The following is a 24332-nucleotide window of genomic DNA, read 5'->3' as shown; positions in this document are numbered from 1 at the left end:
GTCGATACTTTCGAGTATCGAGAGTTTGACATATAAAATGTACTGCTAAAATAGTTCCTACGGCGCCTGCTAGAGGCACTGCTCTGATTTTCATACAAAATTTCTTGAAAGCTAACCGTTTGTCGATAGTCGATAGTGGTAGAGAATCTACAGTAACGGATCACGTGGTTCTCTATCTAATAGAAAATATATTAAGGTCGTACTCCTAAGGCTTTCTATAAAGAAGCTAATTTATTCGTGTTATATAAGTTAAGTGACGTAAGCTATATGCGATCGTTTTCCCTATAAAGACCGTGTGCCGACTACATCGCCTTCATAGTGTATTTGATTTAGTATGCGGGTAAAATGGAAGATATAACCATGGACATTAATCATAGATAGTAAATCATTGGTCGTATACAGGTATAGAGAAGTAATCAGAAGTACTGCATTTATGTTATAGGCTATAAGTATAACTAACACAAGTTTTATTTTCTTTGTGTAGCGCAGAATATATTCTGGATTAGATTGAAAGACAAGACTCTAATTTCACTAACTAAAGCAATAAAGAGGTTGTAATGCCTCCTAGCTGATATTCTGCGGCAATCAGTTTAACTGCCAAGTGCTCTATCCTACACTAGGAATAGAGTCGAATCATAGTTGAATTAAAAAGACATAGGAACACTCTCTGTGGTCTATTCAATTTTGATTTAAGAATATTCCTACACTCACGGTAGCCGACACCGGCAAGAGATCTCGTGTTTCAAATCCGAATTGGAAAAAGTTATTACCAAAATCTTTCTACCAAAAAATTCTCAATACGTAAAGGTGTCGTCGCCAGATCTTATAAATTAAAAGGAAATAACATATAATAATTTATTTATAACACAATTACGTATAAGTTTGCATATAAAATAACGATTGTTTAAGCAAACGGTTTGTTACGCAACTTAAAGTGTTGTTTGATCACAATGTTATGTTATTGTACGATATTCTTGAGATATCAGTCACTTTCTTGAGTACTTATATACCCGCCACGTGGACACTTCGAAGAAGATCCTTGTACAAATATGTTATTGTTACTTTATTGAAATAAACGGAAGTCCTTAAACCTACGTGTGTTTATTTTGGTGTCTGAGTTTCGAGATATTTTTAGAATCGTCTGAGCTTTGTTTGCGTCTAAGAAATGCCTTCAATTTTCGATTGGTGCGCATGAACTTTTGCTAGAAATTTTTAATGGTTAAACCAGAAAATCATTAGTTTTAAACAATATTCAAATAATATATAATTATTTTTTTAAGTAACTTTTTGTGGAACAAAACAGAAACAGAAAGGTAGCATTATTTTACCATTTGTTAAATCTAGTTACTGAAAGTATTTACTGGCAATATAATATACAAATTTTTTACATTAGACGTTTCCTCTGTCTAAGACATGAAATTGGTACTTACCTACAAAAAATTAGAAACCGCTTTTTGGATTCGCGAAGAAACTTATAAAAAAAAAACTCATACAAAACTGAGAAAAACAAAGACGTTTTTGTTTCGACTTTAGCTAAATCCTTCAATGTCATACGAAAATCAAAATAAACTACACGCAGATTACTTCCAGTGTAAAGCAATATACACACTAGCACATCTCCATCACGGACTTGGTGACAACCACTGGATATTAAAATATGAGGTCGGGGAAAAAGTCTTTTCGCATTATAGTATATATGAACTTGTAATAAAATCTTTTCTCTACACAAAAATGTTCGATATTTGGGTACCTCACGAGCTCACTGAAAGAAACCTAATGAGCCGTGTACTCATTTGTGATTCTTGAAGCCAAAGAGATTTTATTACAAGTTCATACATACTATTATGCGAAAAGACTTCTTCTCCAACCTAGTACATGTACACACAGCCTTACGAGGCCAAACGCTGTGTAATCTACAGCATATTTGTACGACATTATGTGCCGACTTCTAACTTTACGACTGATAATGTTTGAGCACATAATAATATAATAAATGGAAATCTTGGAAGGAAAGGCTTTAACGTCTGGGTCGGAGAAAAGATGGAATGTTTTGGCGGTGACCTGGAAGTTGCAACGCTATTTATAATCGAGGCAAATCCCACCGTTAGAAAAAGATAGCGCTATTCATACTGTATAGTGTTGTCTCTTTTTCACGGTAGAATTTGGATTGCCTTAACATGTTTAGTACTATAGTACAGAATTTGTGATAATAGTGTCTATATTTATGTTTGTCTTTTACACAAATAGTCGTAGATAAATTTATTTGTGTAAAGACTTCTTGAAAGGTTCTAGAATCACACGTCGTATTTTCGTTGACATCAAATGCTTCCCTAGTATACCTAATGTTTCCGTTCATTATAAATATAAATCTTATTGCAACATTTATAACTTAGCATTTTGGATGAACCTTCTGCTAATACAAGGTTAATTATTCTTTATTGACCCAACAAAATGCCCTATAAAACACGGTTTTTGGATATCTCGCTTCTAAGATTCTTTCTGTCCAGAGTAAAAAGGACTTAAGTTCTTAAGGTTTAGGTAAGATCTCGCGTTTGTCATATGATTTAATGTGTTCAAGACAATGAGTGATTTATAATAAATTTCACGGTTTTACGTTATTTTATTTATGACTAACTGACTGACGTAGTTGACACGCGCAAGAATAATGCTACAATAACACTGTTACTATATCACACGAACAATATGTGCGCAAGAAATAAACTATGCACATAATTACAGACAGATTAATTTTATATACCTACATATTGTTTCTATTTTTATATACCTTACCTATATAAAATACAGATGATTGTATACTATGATCACCGTGGCAAAAGACAAAATTAAAGGCTTGAAGTGGTTTTTAAAAAAACATATCTACTCGTTCATCGATATTTTTATAAGTTTTATTGAAACTATAAATAATAAGTTTCTAGAAGTCAATATTGACAATAGACAACTACCCTCTTTTATCGTGCTGGATGGTAGAGAGGACCAGCAAGAATTTTGACATTTGAAGCACAAAGGTTTGACACCGCAACTCGTTTCATCAAACATAATTTGTCGATAGAAAATCTCAAGCTCAAACCTTCTTGACTCGACCTGAGATTCAAATCCAAATTTCTGCGCAATGGCATACACGAACCAAGCGTCACATGCAGTCATAACACATATTATTAAATCAAATAGTATTTACGAAATATTTCAAACATGATAAAAACAAAGAGAAGATAACACACAATTTTATCTATTGTCAGAATCTCATTTTAAATTAGGTAATTTAAACATTGCAATGCATAAGATACTGACAGTAATTGTAACTATACACACGTAAAAGCAAACTAGATTTATTCTTAGTTTCTACTTCTAGGTACTTAAAAAAGATAACTCCCGCATTAATCTTTGCTCTTGTGTCGCGGGGACTTTTACAAACATACAAACAAAGAACACAAAGTACAACCAGACACGCTACAACAATTTGCGGATCACAACAAATAATTGTTCCGTGTGGGAATCGAACCCACCTAAGTTAAATAACATACATACGTTCATAGAATCACGCCTTTTCCCAAAGAATTTGGTACGCTTCCTACAAATTTCCCTTACCTCATTCACATCCATGCATCTTGTCATACAGGACCGCCGGTTACGTGTACAACGCAATATTAGTTCAACAATTAAGTATATATGCACTATTATTCAACTAGTTATGTTTACGTCTGAGAATGTAGAAATAATTATCGCTTGTTTGCAATTGATTAGGAAACTACTGCAACTGATAACGATCGCTTAACTAAAGATAAAAAAAAGTACGAACGGAAGGAATTGAAGTAGGAATTAGTTAGTAGCAGTTAAATTTGAATTGTGTTCCTAATTTTTTAACAAGTTACTCGACCTTTAAGGTTTGGAACTACAAAAAATACTTTATTAAATATATTGTTATAAAATAATCTAAATGTAACCCGAATTGACTCACAAAGTCGGAATTATTTTAGGGTAAGTATTGCTTTATCAAAATTGAAATAGGTAGATTACTAGTTGTATATGTAGTTCAGAACTGTCTCCTCTCCAGCTTCTGCAACCATATTTTTGCGTAGGTATAGCGAGTAAAACTTGTTAGAAAAAACACTATACATTTTTTACGATATAACAAATCTGCAATATAAAATCAGGCGCCTATTCCGAAAATACTCATTAGTAACAAAAGGCCTTTCGTGAAACACTCAATAAATCTATAGAAGTAAATATTTAAAACACCTCACTATTAAATTTTATTTATAACTACAGTGATGTAACACTGTAGCTCAAAAGTTTGCAAACTATTTTCGTACTAGCAAAGTGGTGGGAGTTTGTTTGAAGCTTTTTTCCGAGTCATGTTTGGGTGTACGTTGTAGCCGAGCGAAAAGGTTTAAAAGTTTAAAGAAAATAAAACGAGTAGCCATACTTGATAATATTTACGGTCAAGTCTGCAGCGAGCTTGAACAAGGAAAAATGAGAGTAATTTGTAGTTTGGAATTAGGAAAATATCTTATCTTAGGAAGGACACATCTTCGGCATTGCCAACGCTGGCCTATTGGGTAGAGTCACTGCATTTGTGATACCTCGCTAGTGGACTTACTGCTATGGGCTATAATTCAAGCTACTAAAATTCGCTCTATAACTCCTTTAACTAAGATCAGCTAAAAATAACTGGCTGACATATGTAGTAACCTGATGGCAAAATCTAGCAATTGCAATTTGAATCTTCCATGACGCTACTGACTTACCCCCGGTTTCTGAGGTACATTTAGCGGTAGTTTATCTATTCAATAGCGTTAAAACTCATACAAAAAACGCTATTGAATAGATAACTACCGCTAATAGTACACAGAAACCAGGGGTAAAACTGCTAAATAAAAATGAAGCCAAGTCTATATTTCTGTTCCTATGAAATAAAGTCGCCCTTGTGCCACCCTTATATAGGCCGTCTATTCTGCTCCTTACGTAAATAAATTACTGCCTACAACCTGTCAACTTTGTAAACAGAATTGACAAGCGACTAGGCCGTTTAAATACATTCATGTCTTATTATATAGTTTGTGTATTGAAGAGACATAATCATTTCGAAAATAACCTACTGCTATTGTATTTATTTATTGGTCTTTAGAAGGTTTAAGGTCAGCAATTCCTTTGATGTAGATAGAAAAGGGAGTGTGTACCCATGAACTTGAGACTTCAAATAGAATTAGTTTTTGTTTGAAATCGCGTACGTGCATCGCTTCACGTAACGCAAGGTAAAAATATATTTAGATGAGATATGGCGCACTGGTTGGTACAGTGGTTTATAAATATCTATCATCATAACATCATAAAGGAAATAAATTATTGACCTGGAAGTCGCAAATTATTTATTCATTCTTTGAATATCGTGTCCCAAAAATTCGTTTAAACGTGATTAATATCCTTCCATTTTATGTGATTTTCTACTGCTTTCACAACAGCAAGGTGGCTATCTCATACTTGAAAAAGTTGATTTGGTGGCACCTTTGTGGGGTGAATGACTCTGCCACGACTTTGGGAAATTAGTGCATAGTTGATCAAAAATACTAAATTTTAATTATAATCCGATAAAATAACTCCACCTAAATCTCTATATAAATTGTTAAACTACTATTTCAAAGTACAGTAACCTCAGCAAGCCGAGTTGGAAATTGCACGAAAGCTTTCCATACCATCAATCGATGACGTAAAGTCTACAACCGACTACCATGGAAACACTATAAATAGGTAATGCTACCATCCCACCATGAAACTTTATCACGCGAAGGCGTAGGCAGTTTTACCACAAGCTAAGGTTTGGTCACCATTATTCTGATTGCTTTAGTCCAAGGGCAGTGTTTGGACACACCGACGGGTGATATATGGGAACGGTGTGACGTCATGGAGGAAAAAACCTACCACGATATGTAACCTTTTTTTATGGACTATGAATGGACCCATTTGCGGTTTTACTTGTGCAATTACTGACAGAGATTGGTATTGCTTATAAAAAATACGACTTTTGTATAATAATATCTTAACTTCTAATACGTACGTACTTCTTCGTAATACTAAACTGAGGTGTAGCAAAATACGTGAGCCGTTTGTGATTTTAGTCTCATATAATAGTTGTCAAATAGATACTTAATAAAGTTGCATACACTACCGTATAATTCACAGAGCTGACAGTTACAGTTTACAAGATACTTTAATGTACAGACTTATAAAATGAATTGCCATTAACCACTAAAAGTGCGGTATTCTTTCCCCACGGAAAGAAAAGTTTCACAGTCAATTTAGATTATCGAATTTCCATTTATTTCTAAGTCAATACTGCCACTATAGCCAACGTCTGAAACGGACAGACGGCGACCTAAGCACATACCATTATTTTTAATCGAAGGGATTTCAGTGACCTTTGACCTTGCAGGGTGAAGGTCGAAACCATTCGCAATGTTAATTTGTATGGAAAACATGAGGTTGAATAGAAATCGTTACCATAATTTCTTGTAGAATTATGGACTTTATGCACGAGTTGGTGACGTAAATAGGTTTTTGTTGTAGTACCCACATTTCGTGCTCTTCATATGACTTGTTTACTTTAGTTGTATTGAGTTAAGATTATTATTCTTTATGTTTCGTTACACTTTTATGGTATTGTCTGAAGCTTTGTTTCTCTACTATAAATAATAATTGAGGAAAATAGGTACCTCTTGCAAAAGATTGTGTTACACATTTTTTTTTTCAGTTTAGTGGCCAGCCCATAATAAAAAGACAGAATTTTTTATAATTTTTTAGACCTCTACAGAAACTTTCTGGTGTACGTATATGATTAAGTATGTATGTATGACATGTACCTATGTATTTTTACAATTTACTAAATACTTCAAAATAAAATTATTCTATTTTTCCTCAAACTTCAAATTTTTAATCTATACTAATATTATAAAGCCGAAGAAGAGTTTGTTTGTTTGTTTGTTTGAACGCGCTAATCTCAGGAACTACGGGTCCGATTTGAAAAAATCTTTAAGTGTTAGATAGCCCATTTATAGAGGAAGGCTTTAGGCTATATAACTTCACGTTACGGCCATTCTGAGCTGAGTAGCAACGAAAAATGTTACTAAAACGGGGAAAATTCCCTCTTATGTGACGCAAGCGAAGTTGCGCGGGTCAGCTAGTCATAAATAAATATGAATACTAAAAGTAAATTCCCACTTTATTATTTTATAGCAGTCTGTATACAAGAGTCGTCTCTTGAATTTTTTACCGTGTATGTATGATCGTTGCCAAGTCGCGCACGTGTTCAGCCGACTACAAATCAAAATAGATCGGTACGATAGCAGTTCAAGTTCAAACACTAGGCACGTAATTTTGGTCCGCACTGTAATTTCTTGCAACTATTATTACGAGTTTCGAAGCTTTTGTTCGTTTACACTTTTTGTAAAATACATCGGTACAGGCAGATTTAAAGGACCATGCAAAAAAATGTATGGGCAGTGTCCCATCCCATCAACAGACATGGGACAAGTTTCAATATCATTATTACGTCCCATGAAAAGTCAGTACCAATTTTTAGTTCGGAATTCGACGGGGTTTTTTTTTAAAAAGACTTTTGACAAAAATAAAGTATTTTTATTTTAAAATAAAAAATTACATTTTAGACGATAATTACAAAAAGCAATTGTTCAACTAGACATTTTAAGTATTAATAACACAAAAACAATGTGCAAGTAGATACTTAATAACAACAGAACTATTATCCAGACAAAAATAACGTTATATTATTCATCTATTATAATAGTCGATAACATTGCCGCTGGTAGATTAAAGTCGATATGTCGACCTTTGCCCATATACTTACCATATAATTGATATTATATGGGCACAACTTCCAACCGTATGCGCCCCTGTTCGGCATGTGCAATACCACTGTTCAATAGCACGTCTGCCAGTTTCACTTCGGTTTATTAATATGTTACGGCTATTGTGTTTATTAATATGTTACAGTTACGGCTGTTCTCTCTCGAGTTTTTTTTAGTTAAATAGTACATTTTTAATTCAGTTCTTAATACTTAATAAAACTGTATAAGTATAACATATTTTTTTTTATTGCACGATAACCCCATATCCTACAGTGATGTCGCCATAGTAAAAAATAATCATAATGTCGAGATGTATTTAATGAGATATGTTTGGCATCTGTTGATGATATGGGACGATTTTTTGCATAGTCCTTTAAGTAACACTTATATTTTTATATAAAAAGGGCACTGAGTATTTTCAAAAATATTTTAAAATATAACAAGCTAATTAAGTTTTAAGTTCAAAATGAAGTCATTTATGTAATTAAGCAAATTAAAATAAATAATGAAATTAACATTAATTATACTAACTATTAGCAACATTTTTGTCGTTTTTATTTTGAAATGCTAATATTATTATAATGATGTTTACTTTTTAACTGCATATTACTTTAAAAGCATATTTATGCCTAGAATATTTTATCATTCTTCAAAACTATTCTCATAAATGTCCCTAACTCGTTATTCCTTTTGTAGCACTTGCTAGAATTAAGGCTATGAATAAGAATGCTTTTCTTTTAAACTGCACGTTTAGCGCAGTGGTTTAAGCGGTCACCTCGCCGCAACAACCGTAGCGCCGCGTGTGGTGGATTCGAATCCCACCCGGGACAAATCTTTGTGTGATGAGCACGAGTATTTGTTCTGAGCCTGGATGTTAATGTATCTATATAAGTATGTATTTAGAAGTATATAAATATGTTTATCAGTTATTTGGTTACCATAGTACAAGCTTTGCTTAGTTTGGAATCAAATGACCGTGTGTGAGTTGTCCAATAATATTAATAATATTTATTTAATATTTTCGCATTGGTGCCAAGACTGGTTAAAATGTATACAAGCTTCCGCATTAAACTAGCATAGCATGGCGAAAATATTCTATACTAGTGTTCGCCCTCGACTGCGTCCGCTTGGCTTTAGTTTTCAGCACTACACTTATAAGGTTTAAATTGGATTCCGTTTATGATGTAACAATCGTTTAGCAACTAAAGACTTTAAAGGAATTAGTCCAAGGACTTTAAAAAACTCAATGGTATTGTATTGTGTTCTCAAAGTTATTATACTAGAGAATGTGTGTGTCAAGTAAAAACAACTGTTTGATTGTTCTTTAAAGGAACTTGTATTATCTGTACTTTGTAGAGTCATACTTAATAATGTGTAGAAATAATACCTAAGTACAAGATAGTATGTTATATATGTGATTGTAATTTGATATTATCTCAAATGTAGTATTCCTAAGACTTACTATATGTATAAAAATCTATGTTCCTCCCATGTTTGTCTTACGCAGAACCCAAAAACGTCTAAATAGATTTTCATTCAGTTCATTTCACATTCCACATCATATATTTCATAGTTATTATATACTTTTATAGTCTTAAAACTATTTTACGACTGGTAAATATAATAATATGTAATACATTTTTATAATACGTGTTATCTCTGAGAACAGTTGACAAACTATGATAATAAGATTGTTCTACAAATGTGAAGAAATAATGGTGTAACCAGAAACAATAGGATAAGGATGGATTCTGGTAATGGGACATGTATACCTGAAAATTGAAAACATACAAGTCCTGAAATAAAAAATAAATCAGGAAAGGGCCTTTTGCAGCCCACCTACTGAAAAGTCGTACATAAAGTTGCAAGTCCGAGAAAGGCTGAAGACTGTAATGCAGGCAGTATAGCCGTTCTTTGAATAATTTTCATAGACATTCATAAAAACTAGTAGTAGATTCGTAGAAGACTCATTGCGGTCGGCTGCACACCTTGGACATATTATTATGAGTATCTTTTTAATTGTTACCGGTAAACACTATTTATACGTCTGTTTTACTATTGTTTATTAATTCATAGTGTCACGAAGCGTTTTAATCTCCACAACCGGTTTTTTGTATATAATTTCAATGTAATTTACACGTGATAATGCAAAAGTACACATCAGTACATAACATCACGCCTGTTATACCTACCCGAAGGTTTTAGAAGAGGTATGAAAACGTATTAGAAGGCGAGCCGAACTCGATACTATTAAGAACTATCTTTATATATATAATTCTTCTGTAAGTGTGTATGTCACTGAACTTCTCTTAAACGACTGGACCGATTTTTATGAAATTTTTTGTGTCTTCAAGGGGATCTGAGAATGGTTTAGATTCACAATTTTGTCAGCTGGACAATGTTTTTTTCGTTAATTTTTAATTTATTAGACAGGACCACGTCTGTCGGGTCCGCTTGTTCTTATATAAATAAGTAAATACCAATAGTACTTTCCCCTACCTGGGCATAAAACCTGAGACCTAGAGCGCGCCATAGAGGCAGAAAAGCAAAAGTGACTATTAATTAAATTATTTATATTACTCTTAGATACAAATTATAAAAGAAACAGCCCGCATGTAGTAAATAAACAGAATTTCTCTACACCACGTGACAGACCGGCGCGTGCGATTCAATGCCGATGTATCGAGCACACAACATCCTTCGCGTTGAGTGTTGTGTAAAACTTAGAAATCATTACCGTTTATAAATAATAGTATGATTTGGATCCGTTGTTAATTATTTTAGAAATTTAATAATATATTAGGGAATATTTGTGAGGTTAAGTAAGTGAAAAAAGTGGTCATGAGTTTTTCGCTAAATATTTTTATAAGGCTCCACTTCCTTTCCGAGCTAGTGGTAGATTCAGTAATTGTTACAATCATAAGTGTAATTTGACTTAAATTCATAAATGTTTTGATTTTAATAAGAAGATTACAAACTAAATTTCTGACACTTAAGTGTAAGTTAATTCCCAACCGAAGAATAAGTGAATTCCTATAGCTTTTTATATCATATCTTGAGCACCTTCTTGAAAGTCACTTTGGTGTCATAATATATATACTATTGTGTCCAAACGTAGGATTGTCAGTCCTAAACCACAGACTAAATGTTCGATTGTTTCGTGGCACCTTTATTGAAAATGCATATTTATAACCGACGAAAAATAGGAGATTCACTAGTCTACGTTTTATTTTTTATGTTAAATTGCGCATAATTTATAGAAATCACAATCCATCTATAATGGCAGAATACAAATAGTTGTCATAAAATTAAGGAAAATCGAAAACTTATATATTTTCCTGTCATTGTCGTTTTATCTTAATGACAAAAGACTCAAAGAATCTGTGTTCTGTTAAGATAAAGTACTCTCTGTTAATTGCAACTGTTAGATCCAATAAGCCAATGCAATGAGCGTGATGAATTACTGATGAGTTTTTCCATCTAATTCTTTACAATTTCATTTTATAGCCATGCTATTATATTTAGCTTCTTGAATCAGTACTAGTAATCGCGTAGATCTGTTAATATGACGCCAAATAAATGTTTGAAGATGTTGTATTTTGATAATCATTCTATATATTATGGATTGTCGACAGATGGGACAATGTCTGTCTAATGTCTGTGAATACGAATCAAGATTTAAGAGTTGTAGGAAGTAATTTCAGATACCATAGGACCTATCCAATTAGTTGCAATTTATAAAACCTGCAATACCTTTTTTACAATAGGTTTTTTCTTCCTGAAAATATTTTTTGATAACGTTGAGATTTTTTACCAAATGTAGTCTAGCAGAATCTAGTACAGTGGCTCCCAACCAGTGGTCCGTGGAAGTCAAAATATGGTCCGCGAATGATTCCAAACATTAAAAGTTTCAGGATAATTATTACACTTTATTTTTAAGATACTAACATAGTGGTCCCTGGTATCAAGAATAAATAAAAGTCCCGGTCTAAGAAAAGTTTGGGAAGCCCTGATCTAGTATCTGATTCTAGCCGAGCTTTTTTTAATACAAAGATTTTTTTATTTCTTTATGTATCTGTTAAGTCGCTGTAGTCTAGACAGTTCCTTTAAATGATAACGGTCGTCAAGCATCTAGGAGAAAAAGAGAAAACCTTATCTTGTAAAAGACTGGGAGGCTATTACGTATCTTTGTTGACAACCATACGAAATCCACTACGCTGTCCATTGATTTCTCCCTTAGATTATAGTGATTAATACGTTACGTCAAAGCAGCAATGTACTGAATAGTGACCATAAATTTGACGTATACTAGCCGTCAACTGAGATACGTGATAAGCTCGCAGATCGTATTATGATGTTCTGATATCTTAGTAACTCATACTCAATGTCCAACCACGTGACGATTCACGTCAGAGGAAGTGCTTCCAAAAATAATTGTATGAAAATCTCCAAGCGTTAGTGTTGTTTATCTGAGTCTGCTGCGAGATGATTGTCAACAATTTTGATTGAGATATAGATTAAAATTTTAGTTGCCATAGTTTTTAGGTGGACTTTGACCGAGGCATTTATGTTGTTAATGAATACACTATAGACATGTATGTTTATCAGTGGTCTTATTAACATAGTAGAAGCTTATGTGTGACTTGTCCTAACATTTTTTTATTTTGTTGATAGTTGCAAACTATGTTAAAAGCCTCAAAAGGCTATGTCGAAATATCTGTTTTACGACAATCTATTAGCATTAAATTATGAAAAAAGATTTGAAGATATCTACTTATAATTTCTTTGCAAAGTACTTTATTTATAGTTTTAAGATGTACAGAAACTTCGTTTGGTTGTAGGTTGCAATCTCTAAAACTAAAGAACAGTTTTTGAAAATTGTCTAGTGAGTAAACTAAGAGAGTTATCACCTTGACACATATCGGGAAAAAGATTTTCAGAATTGAGATTTACAACATGAAATATATTGTATAATTTATTTTCTGGAGAATTTAAAAGGCAGCGTCTACCTATAAATTAACTTCAAAACCTTTTAAACTTTTCTTCCGTTAGTATATACTTATTTACATAATTTATTCTCACTTTCATTACATACGTGATCGGTATTATTTATTAATGTTTTAAATCCTAGGTCTCACTTTCATACGGATTGATAGCATCGTAAATACTTCGTAAATTATATAAGTAATACGCTATTTAAGTGTAATTATGTATTTTATTATCGTACTTTATGTACCGTATTTCGTTTTAATGTACCTTCAAACATAATTAAATACCTAATTTAAATGTATACATAATCACTTTTTTTTTAACACGTGATGTGTTTTTTTTGTTTACTAACATAAGGGAAAAGTTTTTTTATATTGTCTTTATAGTCCAACAACTTAGTAGAGAGCCTTGTTACAAGGTTCACAGCTGACGGAGATACAAAAAATTCAGAAATTAGGCCGTAGGCATATAGCTAGAAGTGGTATGTTAGAAAAAGTTACTTTATTTTGTAAATACATCAAACTCATAAGTATAATGTATATAAATGAACATGCCAAGGCTCTCTACTAAATAGAGACGATTTCGTTTTAGTCGAGATTTTAGTTTCACATAGCGATATCGATCGATCTCTTAAAATATTTAAACAACTTTCTTAATAACCAAAACGTTCACGCTGGCACGCTAACCATTCCGTATCTTACAATAACATTACCGACTCGTAATAATTCACTTTGAAACAGACACTCATTAAATAACGCTAACTTAAAAGACTCACTAGTCAATTGACCTCAAAATAATTGGAACTTATTGACATAACCGATGCAGATACAATAAACTGTTACGCCATTTAGTATTCAAAACATCGATGCAATAATATTATACTAGGCAATGTTAGTAAACAAACCTGGCCAATTAAATCCGACAACCAGTTCCCGACCGGCGCGGCCGTCGTGCTGTCCGGGAACATGGGCAGCATGGTCGTCGTATAGTCCATGGTCGCATACTCCATTATTTCAGTCACATTCATTTTTAAAAAGTTAAGGCAGATCGCTGCCCGACCTTAGCACGAAATAAAACACAAACTAATTCCCGCCAAAAGCACGAACTGTCACATCCCACGACGGCGAAAGACTGTTATTAAAAACTGATAAAACTATCATTTATAACATCATGATAATATTTGATATGATTATTCGTCACGGAGGCAGTTTGCCGAGTGTCGGGGACGATAACACGCGTCCGCGCGGTCTGTGCGCCGCGCACCGACTACACAACTACTCGCTAAACTACCTTTGGATGGAAAACTAAAGGAGTCAAATTAGTGAGTACTTTCGTTAGTTATTTTTAGAAAAAGAAACAGTTTGGGCCACAGCCAATGCATGCTCTTTTCTAAAGGATTCCAGGCTGTAAGCCAATGTATTAGTTTTGTCAATGTGCGCTAACATTTGGCGCGCGAAATACTATTTTCGTGTTTTTCGCAGCAGTAACTGACGTCAAAGAGTTTGTGAAGGTTGGAATACAGACTGTTATTAATACTCCAGACATTACAGTCTAGAGATATTCACTATGGAGTCTAGCAATAAAAACGTATAGTAGAAAAACTATGACTATTTTTCGCCTTCGCCATTTCATTAATATTTACATGTAATTCAAATCAAGCGTAAAAAGGCAACTGTAGCTAAAGAAAGGATGGGATCTATTTTTATTTTTTTTAAATATGCATACTATTGCATACGAAATCTCGAGCTGGAGATGGTGGGATGTCCAGGACGCATTTGAAAAGGGCTGGCCGGATCTTGCCGCTGATAGGGGGAGTTGGAAGGAAAGGGGGAGGTCTTTGCCCAGCAGTGGGACACTCAAACAGGCTAAGGAAAAAAAATCGAGCTGCTTTCAATCTCTCTAAGTCGTAGTATCAATCAATATTTACTATAGATACAGTGTGTTACTCATGTTATTGATGCCGAGTGCATAAGCCATTACTCATTGAATGGAGAATATAATAACATTCATCACGTTATTGTGAACGCTAATGTTTGGACACGCTGTTTAAAATTTAGTACCTACTCTTTTATAGCCAGGTGTAGATATTCGTATGTGCGAATTACACCTGTTGTATTTTATAAAACCTTCGGCCATTTTTTATTCTTAGTGTTGTTACTGAGAAGTGTCCCACAAAACTCCGATTCAGTTAAGTATGTAAAATCGGTAAAAACCCTATTAATAGCCACATCAGTTTTGCATTTACTGCTTAATTATTATATAACAACGCATTAATTTGGTACAAAAAAATCCATGACGACAGCAGTTTTATACAACTTAAAATATTTGATAAGATGTAAAATAATATAGGTATAGTGGGCAATCAAAGTAATTGAGTCTTTTCATCCTCTACGAAATTTCGTAGACCTCCGTAGAAGAAAATAGTGTAGAGGTCAGGGAATTTTCATTCACACATTTTTTGCCAATTTTAAATGTCTTCTAGGCTGGATCGGATAACTATAACGAGTCTCTTATAGCCTATAATCATGAAACTAAACGTGAGGAAAAGCGATTATCGGATAATATAAAAAACCTGATCGATTGAAATAGGGTCTAAGGCATTAGTTTTTAACGTACCTATATTATTCTTAAGGTTTTTTACAGGCTCTATTTCAATTGTAATTTTGTAAGGCAGGGGCACACAAAAAAGCTAGCAGAAAAAAAAATCTTCTAAGAAAAATAAACGACTAATTTCGTACTATTTGTATTTTTCAATGTAAGTTTTATCATTTACTACTGTCTACTATATTAGATGATGTTTAGTATATTGTCCGTCTACATATTTTCACTACAGAAGTCAATGTTGTTCAACATATAGGCATACATATGTGGAAAAACATTCTTATAACAGTATCAATTTCTTAAAACCTACCTAATAATTTACCACAAGTACGACATCAATGTGCTAATTACTTATCAGCACTGTCAAGTGGAACGACGCCCAATACTTAATGACATCCGCTACAAAAACAATATGGTGGGTTTTCTTCAGAAAATGTTTAAATTGATTCTACATACAAAATACTAATCCTCTTATACATAAACACACTATAAACCTATTTTAGTTAAAATGCTACTATAATATGTTTTCTCTTTTTCATTTCGCTAAGGAGTGAAAGAAACAAAACACTTTATAAGCCTTTCATAACTTCATATATTTTTTTGAATAAGACGGTAAGCTTATAGGTATTCTAAAGTGGAGGTTTGGAATACACCCACGTCTTGCCGGCGGGGGCGAGTCTATTGCCATTTACCGGTCAAGTTACCAAACTCAGAGCTAATATATAGAGAATTATTCAAATATAAAATAGAAATATACCAATATAACTTTGCCAGACTCGGGACTCGAACCCGAGACCTCATGTCAGAGACATTACGGGGACCGCGCCACAGTGACAGTGACTTTATTTTGTATCATTTTTTAACGAGACTAGATTGGGCGCCGAAGAAAAGTGTAGGTAGAAGTCTAGACAAGAGATATCTGATTGTATGAATGAATGTGACAATATTAAGTGAGTTCTAGAGAGTAATTCGAGTGGTTAGTAATTAAGTTGGGTATACTCAATGTCCAAGCAAGGCTTTAACTCAGCTAACTGGGTCACACTTGGAAGTACCCTTTGAATAGACGCAAGGATATGGTTAGCTCTAATTCTATCAACTGTATTCATTGCAGTAGTTATCAGTAAATGGATTTATTAACATTAGTTCCTATTGACAGAATATCAGAATGATATTACGCAAAAAGTTTAGTACTAAAGAGACTAGCGCCGGTGCCTGGCTAGTGAGTATACTTTTAAATATATTTTCGAAAGGTAAAACGTTGTTTCTCGGCAGTCCCTCGTAGCACTGTCCCTAGTTATCCTTTTAGACCTTCAAATAAATTTCAAGCATTTTTCAAGATCCTGTGCAGCAAAACACCATTCTTGTACTCCCTTCCACGTTCGGGAGGAGAAAATTGCCCAGCAGTGGGACAGTAATGGGTTAAAATATGCAGAAAAGAATAAATTATCACGGAAAAGATAACATACCTTAGTATAAATATTCATTCAAGTTGCATGTAAATGATCTAATCTAATCAATAAATACCATCTAGAGATCAAGACGACATTAGTTCATTGACCAATGACCATAAAAGGTGAATGAGAGAAATTTTATTCAATGTTGCGTTAGTAGTTTACGATGAGCTAGAAACTTGATATGTAGTTCTAGTTTATTTACATCTTAGCTAAAGTATCTACAAATCTAGGCAATGCAAGATGCGCAAATGTCAACCTGGTGAACAATCCTAGGGTTTCATTCCATCATCATCTGACACGAATTGACTTATTAATATAGGTCAAAACTTGACACTTAATTAGTGGTTAAAATTATTGAATCTACACTTGTTCGTTCCTTGCCGTGGGAGCCGGTCTTAAGCGTGCTATAAGCTGCTACTCCAATTGTTACAGTGTGAGTAAAGTTGTGTTTATAGGTACCATTAAATAAAACTATTTACTAAGAATATTTCTATAGAAGGCATATCTATATACTGTACCATCTTGTCTAATCTAAGTGTACGCCTACTTGTTTGATAAAATATGTAAATTATTTGTTACATGTTCTTCTAAAACAATTTATATAAAACATACAGTAATAATGTCAATTTATTATGCTTTCTAAGAACATACTAGTCTAAGTTTTAAGTAAATATTCCGCCTTCTCTCTGAATCACCTCTAGTTTACATTTCACCATACACAATATACATACCCAACATCTATATGTGTGGAAGCTTAGCTATTGTATTTGACATATGACGTCATGGCTGAACGATGACGTCACAATTTAATTGAATCCCCACCCTTGGTTGGCCTTGAATCACGAGACAATTGAACAATTTACGTATAAGCGTGAAAGAATCGTACGACCGCAGTACCTACTCTCATATTGTCACTTAACCACTCAAGTCTTAAGTAACTATCTAAGCTAAGAAACAAACTATTTCTACGTACTACTAAGCCGAGCTAAAGAATTGTTACGGATTAGACTCTTTACTGTCTTTTCAATTACATCAACCGTGTACATCTTTGATGTTTAATCTAGATACTAAACTATTGGCAGATGCAAACCTTTAAGAACTACATTGAGATTAGGTGTCAAGGTTACTTTAAGATATTTTCCTTAACCGGTAAAGTAAGTGACACCATTTACTTTATACTTGCAAACTTGAGTTAAGTTCTTACTTGATTTAAAAAAAAAAAACAAATCACAAGAAGCAACTGGTGAAATAATTTCGGTTTCGATTGGAACCCTATTTAGTACTGTTTAGCCATTCATCAGCATTTACAACGGGAAATGGGGAACCTTGCCAATTTCCGATACAGTAGTAAAATTCGTATGGATTGACGAAAACCGGCTAAATAACCTTGAAGGAAAACGCAAGTAGACGAAGAACTTTAGGTATATTTACAAATATAACTGGTTATTTTGATGGGGTTCGGTTAAATTATGGTATGACATGATATCATGCACTTTACTTCACAATCCATGAGCTTTCTGTTTTGTCAATAACGGCAAGAACCAATTGAAGAATGATATTGGTACTTTTACTGATGTAATTCTTCAAGCAGACCAGAGAAAACATCACACAGATAGTATTTAATTCGAAGATCAGAATCTTTAGAAGAATGTAGGTATGACAAATTACTAGATTAAGTCAAGAGTATTAAGAAATTTATCATATTATCAAGATAAATGTTTTAAAACGATTAAATTAGATTCACAATTTTGATTAGGTGGAAAGCACGAAGATGCCATATATCTTATGCCATCTTACACCAACAAAATACCTTCCCATGGACTCATTCTTCAAAGCCTTCGAATATCTGATGAACTATCAACCAAATAACTAAGAATCCTACAGCCATAAGGGCCAGCCTATCTGAAAATAGTTACCACCTTGGACTAGTAAAGCTGATCATAAGGTTCACGCGAATACTCACTATAATCATAAGACTGATCGCTTTCGTAAGTGTTCAGCGAATGACGTCAGACCACAAAGGGCCTGAATTAATTGTTGTTAGACAACAAGGTCACACAAGGGCAAGGTTGACACTTCAAGGTCATGGGGACATGGGGGTGGATTCATTTGTTGGTGAATTTGGACTTCGTACATAATAGTAGGTTTGAATGGTCTACTTATGAAGATGGTTTAAGAAATGGAGCTGATCGATGTCAGCCTAGTAGACTTGGCATCTAAAGGGCTCTTTCGTAACAGTAAACAGTTACGTAGTGTTTTATATTATAAACAAAAAGGACAAAACGTCTAAAAATATATATTCATTGTTCCTATAATTAATGGTAATTTAATTGCCAAGAGATTTAATTCAAAAGAGATTTTTGCTGAAGTGTCATCTTACGTGACAACTTAGTGAAATGTGGCATTAGTACACTTATTAATACTACTTAAATAACTCTTTGAAATTTCGAATAAATTGTGTTCAGGAAACCTCCAGTTTTCTTTGACTAATAAAACTGCTTTCAATATATATATTTGTCTATTACTCATCAAAAATTCTGACGTACGTCTATACGTCTGTAAATCGTTCGTTATTGATTTTACAAAAGAAACAATCGTTTTTCAGTTCATTTTCTCATGACTTTATTCAAACGTTGATAACTGATAAAGCTATCAAATTAAATCGATAAAGAATATCTAGCGATATCCTGTTATATCACTAACGACGTCAATTCGCAAAAAAAATTGGAATTTTTCGGTCGAACAAAGTGATATTAATTTTTTGTACCAACTAAACTATCTAAGTAATTAATAACTACTAATTGAACCAACGATATTTTTCACCACATGGCGTATTTTCTCCAGTAATTTTCTTTTTACTATAGGCATATTATTTCAACTTCTGGCTTACTTATTTACCACTATCCAGCACTTTTGAGCCAGTTAACTTCACTTACATAAAGAGCCTTTTTAGCAACGCTATGTAATTTTGTGTGCCCCCCTAACCTCTCTTAAATCTCTAATTTATATTATTTAACTGCCTCGTAGTGGCTTGCGGCAAAAACACAAAGTTATTTGACACGTGCTATACCTATTTATCAACAATTACTAAAGAATGCCACTTTACCTAAAACGTCTTTGAATTAATATCCATTCATTCATTTCCTCATACAATTTTAATTCATTTCAGAAGCGCTTATCACTATCTTCCTAATTACAAAAAGCAAAAGGCTTATATCATAATCCTTTATAATCTTTTGATTAAATATTCCTACAAACAAACCCGATAATTACCTATAATTTTCAATCAGAATCAGTCAAGATATCTAATTATTACATTACCATTTAATATGCATAATATGCCTACATACATGTAAATCTTACTATTGTCTTAAATATTTGGAGGTTGAAAAATAACTTAAACCAATTACTGTGCCACTGCTGGGTAACGGTCTCCTCTCGGAATGAGGGAGAGGTCAGCCTTTGGGTCAACCATGCTGATCAAATGCAAGTTGAGGACATTTCATATCCTCAAGAGCTGTATGAAATAAATTTATAAAGGTTTTTAAGTATTTTACGTTAAACCTATAGAAACATTTTGACTAATATTAGCACATAGATAGTTTAAAACACATAGAATACTTTTTACCCAAGAATTATTTTTGAAGCAGACGAAATCGGGCGCAGAAATCCGTATAAAGTTTATTCTCCAAGTCGATACCTTAAAGTCATTGAATAAGTACGTTAGCAGGTTGAAAATGCAAAATATTAACCGGTTGTACACCCCAATAAATATCGTAGTTTATAATACCAGTATCGGTATCAATATCGAAGGTATCCGACGGCATTCCTAGCAGCCCTTTTCGCAGTACACCCGATTATTTTATCTCAATATGCCTTACTTTAAAGCCCTACTTAGTATAGTTAGTATATGCCGGTTAAGAACAATTTATCGTTATTTTAAAGTTTTAAGAGATCTAGCAAATGCTACGTTTTGTCTTGAATGAGGCTGACATAAAGTTGCAGAGATAAAAGTCCCTAATATTATTTTTTGACATCAAGTAGTAATGTTAAGTAAGTCCGATCGTTGACCATCGTTTTATTCGAAAAGATATGTAGTTATTCTACAGTATAACATATACATAAAAAGTAGAAACGTAATAATAACTCAACTCAAATATAAGTGCTAGGTACCTGATGCAAAAAAACCAAATTCCAGAAATATCTCTCAACAGCTTATCAGTGTTTATACAAAAAAGTTAATTTGTGTTTCTATTTTGATGATTGATTGGAACAACTAACGAAGCAGCTACATAATAATATATCTATAAAGTATTATTTCTAACCGGTTAGTATTTTTTAACTAGTATTATCAAATTATACCTAGACGTTTAGACGTCGTTCAAGCCGAAAATAGCTTTGAATAGCCGCACAAGTCGTTAGTGGTCAGTCGTAAGGTTTCGCAAGAAATTACCATAGCCATTACTTCATGTTTCGTGCCCAGCTATAATATTAACATGGCGAAAATATAAGTATAAGTACCCTCTAGTTATAAGGTGCTTATAATATGTATGTCAATTTCCTGTTTAAGTAATAGGCAGATCTAGGGAGTTGACCAGGGTACCCGAAAACTTATGCAAGGAAGTCCAAAAGAATAAAAACTCTAGAAAAAAAAAATATTCTACTACATATTTGTACAAACAATGCTAGCTGCTACGCATCATAAATCTCTTTCTGAAAAGAGAGCATACAATATGTCATGATAGAATAAAACATGCTCTTGACTACAGAAACTTAAAAAAGTTTAGCTCAAATAAGCGAAATCTTTGAAAAAATATCTGTTTTTTAGAATTTTTACTTCTTTATAGACTCGTTTGAATACGTAAACTAACATTGAAGGCTGTTGGTTCAGTCTTTGATCTAAACATGTCTTTTGGAATCAAATCAATCGGAAGACACCTGCTTTATGTCTCAGCGATTGGTCAAATTACTAGACGATGTTACGTAATCTTTCATGAGTTCACAAACATAATTAAGTGTCTATTTAACTTTATTGAATAGTCAGTCGAACTAATATTTTTAACTTAAGCTTTAGAACTCTCAAAATTACTTACACATAATTTATTTAAACAATTCAAAGTGGGACTACGTCGCGACATGTTTTGATATTCACTGCTCCTTCACGTAAAAAAAATAGAATAGATTTCAATAGGAAAACGATTTTTTAATAATTATTTTTTCCCACGGCAATTATATTATTATAAAATAGTCTATAGACTAAACAACATACTTAAGACTAGAAACAAACATCAGTTTGCCTAAACAGAGTAAAAATGACTGCATTTTAAAATTCTATCGCGAATACCATAGAAATTCTGTTTTTTATGGTAAATACACAGTAGGTTACATTGACTGCCTCCGTGGCGCAGTGGTTTAGATCACCACGCCGATACCACTGCATCGGGAGGTCGTGGGTTCGATTCCCACAGGGAGCAATTATTTGTGCGGTCCACAATTAATAATTGTTTCGGGTCTGGTTGTGCTTTGTGTCCGTTGTTTGTATGTTTATAAAAGTCCCCGCGACACAAGAGCAATTCTTAGTGCGGGAGTTGTCTTTTAAAAATTAAAAATAAAAAGTAGGTAGTAGGTAGGTATATAAGGTAACATTTTAGTACAAATAGTCACTAGCATATTTAACAAGGAGACCAGCTCGTTTAGACATGCAAACGTCGCACACTAAACAGCTGTTGACCAAGCAGTTTGTAGTACATACTTGAGTATATAGCATTTATTTACTATTTGTATGGAGATGATATATGGTAAATAGTAGAGAATTTGCTGTGGAAGGTTGTAAGGATTTTACCTCTTTTATGCAGGTATCTTATTTTGTTTAGTGATAATTATGATCACGATATGCGCAACGAAGTGTTGGTGAAGACATTGATTTTAAACCTGGTTGTAATTTCGTTTAGAAATTGGTATCATTGCAAAATACACTAAAAAGGTACAAGTTTTAATATTGGTGTAAAGTGTTGGAAAAGTTTTGAAAAAAAATTAAAACAGAACAAATTTTGTTTTCAAACCAAAATAAAAACTTGATTTTGAATCTAATAGAGAAATTATATAATAATCTAGATCACGTTTATGAAAACCACAAATACAGCTTTCTTAAAAGACTAGAAGCACATAAAACAAAATATTTTTAATGGTTTTATAATAGTATAGTTTCTATATTTAATGATAGTCACGAAATATTTAATTATACGTTCGGATCACTTTCTATTGATTTTATAAATAATTAAATGTATTAATTAATGTCATCGTTAGTGTCCTTAACATATTTTGAATGAACGACTCGTGAACGGACTTACCCCCGGTTTCTGAGATACATTTATCGGTGGTTTATATATTCAATAGGTTTAAAACTAAAAAAAAAATGCTATTTAATAGATAAACTACCGCTAAATGTACTCAGAAACCGGGGGTAAGTCTTACTAGAATCTAAACAACTCTAGACAGCAACTCTCGCTTAGTACGTTTAGAGTCTATCACTTTCGCGTAAACATCTCGCCGGAGATGTATGGCACTGATTGGTACTGCTATTTTTCTTAACAAATTACATTGTTTCTCAAATAATAACTATCGGACTCCAGTGATTTCTGGATTTTATAATAAAAACATGATTTTATCGCGATTCAATTCAAATAGTCACAATAACAATGAGTTCTATTAATAATTTACCTGTTTACTGTGAAAGTAATCACTTTGCTAGTACATCAGAAGTGGTGAGATTCATCAATATAAATGGAAAATAATACTAAAAACCCATTGTTTCCTCCATTATATTAATAATGTTTACATATTTATCAATTTTAACACGAATTATATTAGAACTAGCTGACCCGCGCAACTTCGCTTGCGTCACATAAGAGAATCATAATTTTCCCCGTTTTTGTTACATTTTTCACTGGTACTCTGCTCCTATTGGCCGTAGCGTGATGATATATAGCCTATAACCTTCATCGATAAATGGGCTATCTAACACTGAAAGAATTTTTCAAATCGTACCAGTAGTTCCCGAGATTAGCGCGTTCAAACAAACAAACAATCAAACACCGCCGTTAAACACATATTTGGCGAGTTTAATATGTATTTAGTTTTAAGCTACTTTTAAATAAATAAAATTATAAAAAAAAAACAATCAAACAAACAAACTCTTCAGCTTTATAATATTAAGTATAGATATTACTCAATACTAGCTCTGAGTTGACGTGCCCGGTAAATGGCAATAGGCTCGTCCCCATTTACATGGGACTAACATTGTTAGTGGCGAAACATGGGTTTATCTCATACACCTCTCTATACCTGCCTATACCTTCGGGCATAACAGGTGTGATATTATGTATGTATGCTTATATTATCTTTATAT

General features: G+C 33.2%; 1 protein-coding gene across 3 annotated transcripts in view; it reads right to left on the bottom strand.

Annotated features, from left to right (window-relative positions):
• Positions 1-24332, bottom strand: part of LOC142982943 (putative divalent cation/proton antiporter TMEM165) — a 58405-nt gene that overhangs the window by 15435 nt on the left and 18638 nt on the right. The window contains exon 1 of one of the 3 annotated variants that reach the window (XM_076129692.1): positions 13774-14118. The exons of the other annotated variants lie outside the window; for them this stretch is intronic. Within the exon in view, the coding sequence (XP_075985807.1) occupies positions 13774-13896 (123 nt within the window). The 5' untranslated portion in view covers positions 13897-14118. Of the gene's footprint in view, positions 1-13773; positions 14119-24332 lie in introns of those variants that run through there. 3 annotated transcript variants of the gene reach the window in all.

The sequence above is a fragment of the Anticarsia gemmatalis genome, chromosome 22, assembly GCF_050436995.1.
Source record: "Anticarsia gemmatalis isolate Benzon Research Colony breed Stoneville strain chromosome 22, ilAntGemm2 primary, whole genome shotgun sequence".
In the NCBI taxonomy this organism is placed as follows: Eukaryota; Metazoa; Arthropoda; class Insecta; order Lepidoptera; family Erebidae; genus Anticarsia; species Anticarsia gemmatalis.
Note: the sequence above shows the minus strand (reverse complement) of the source record. Positions and strands in the feature narration are given on the sequence as shown.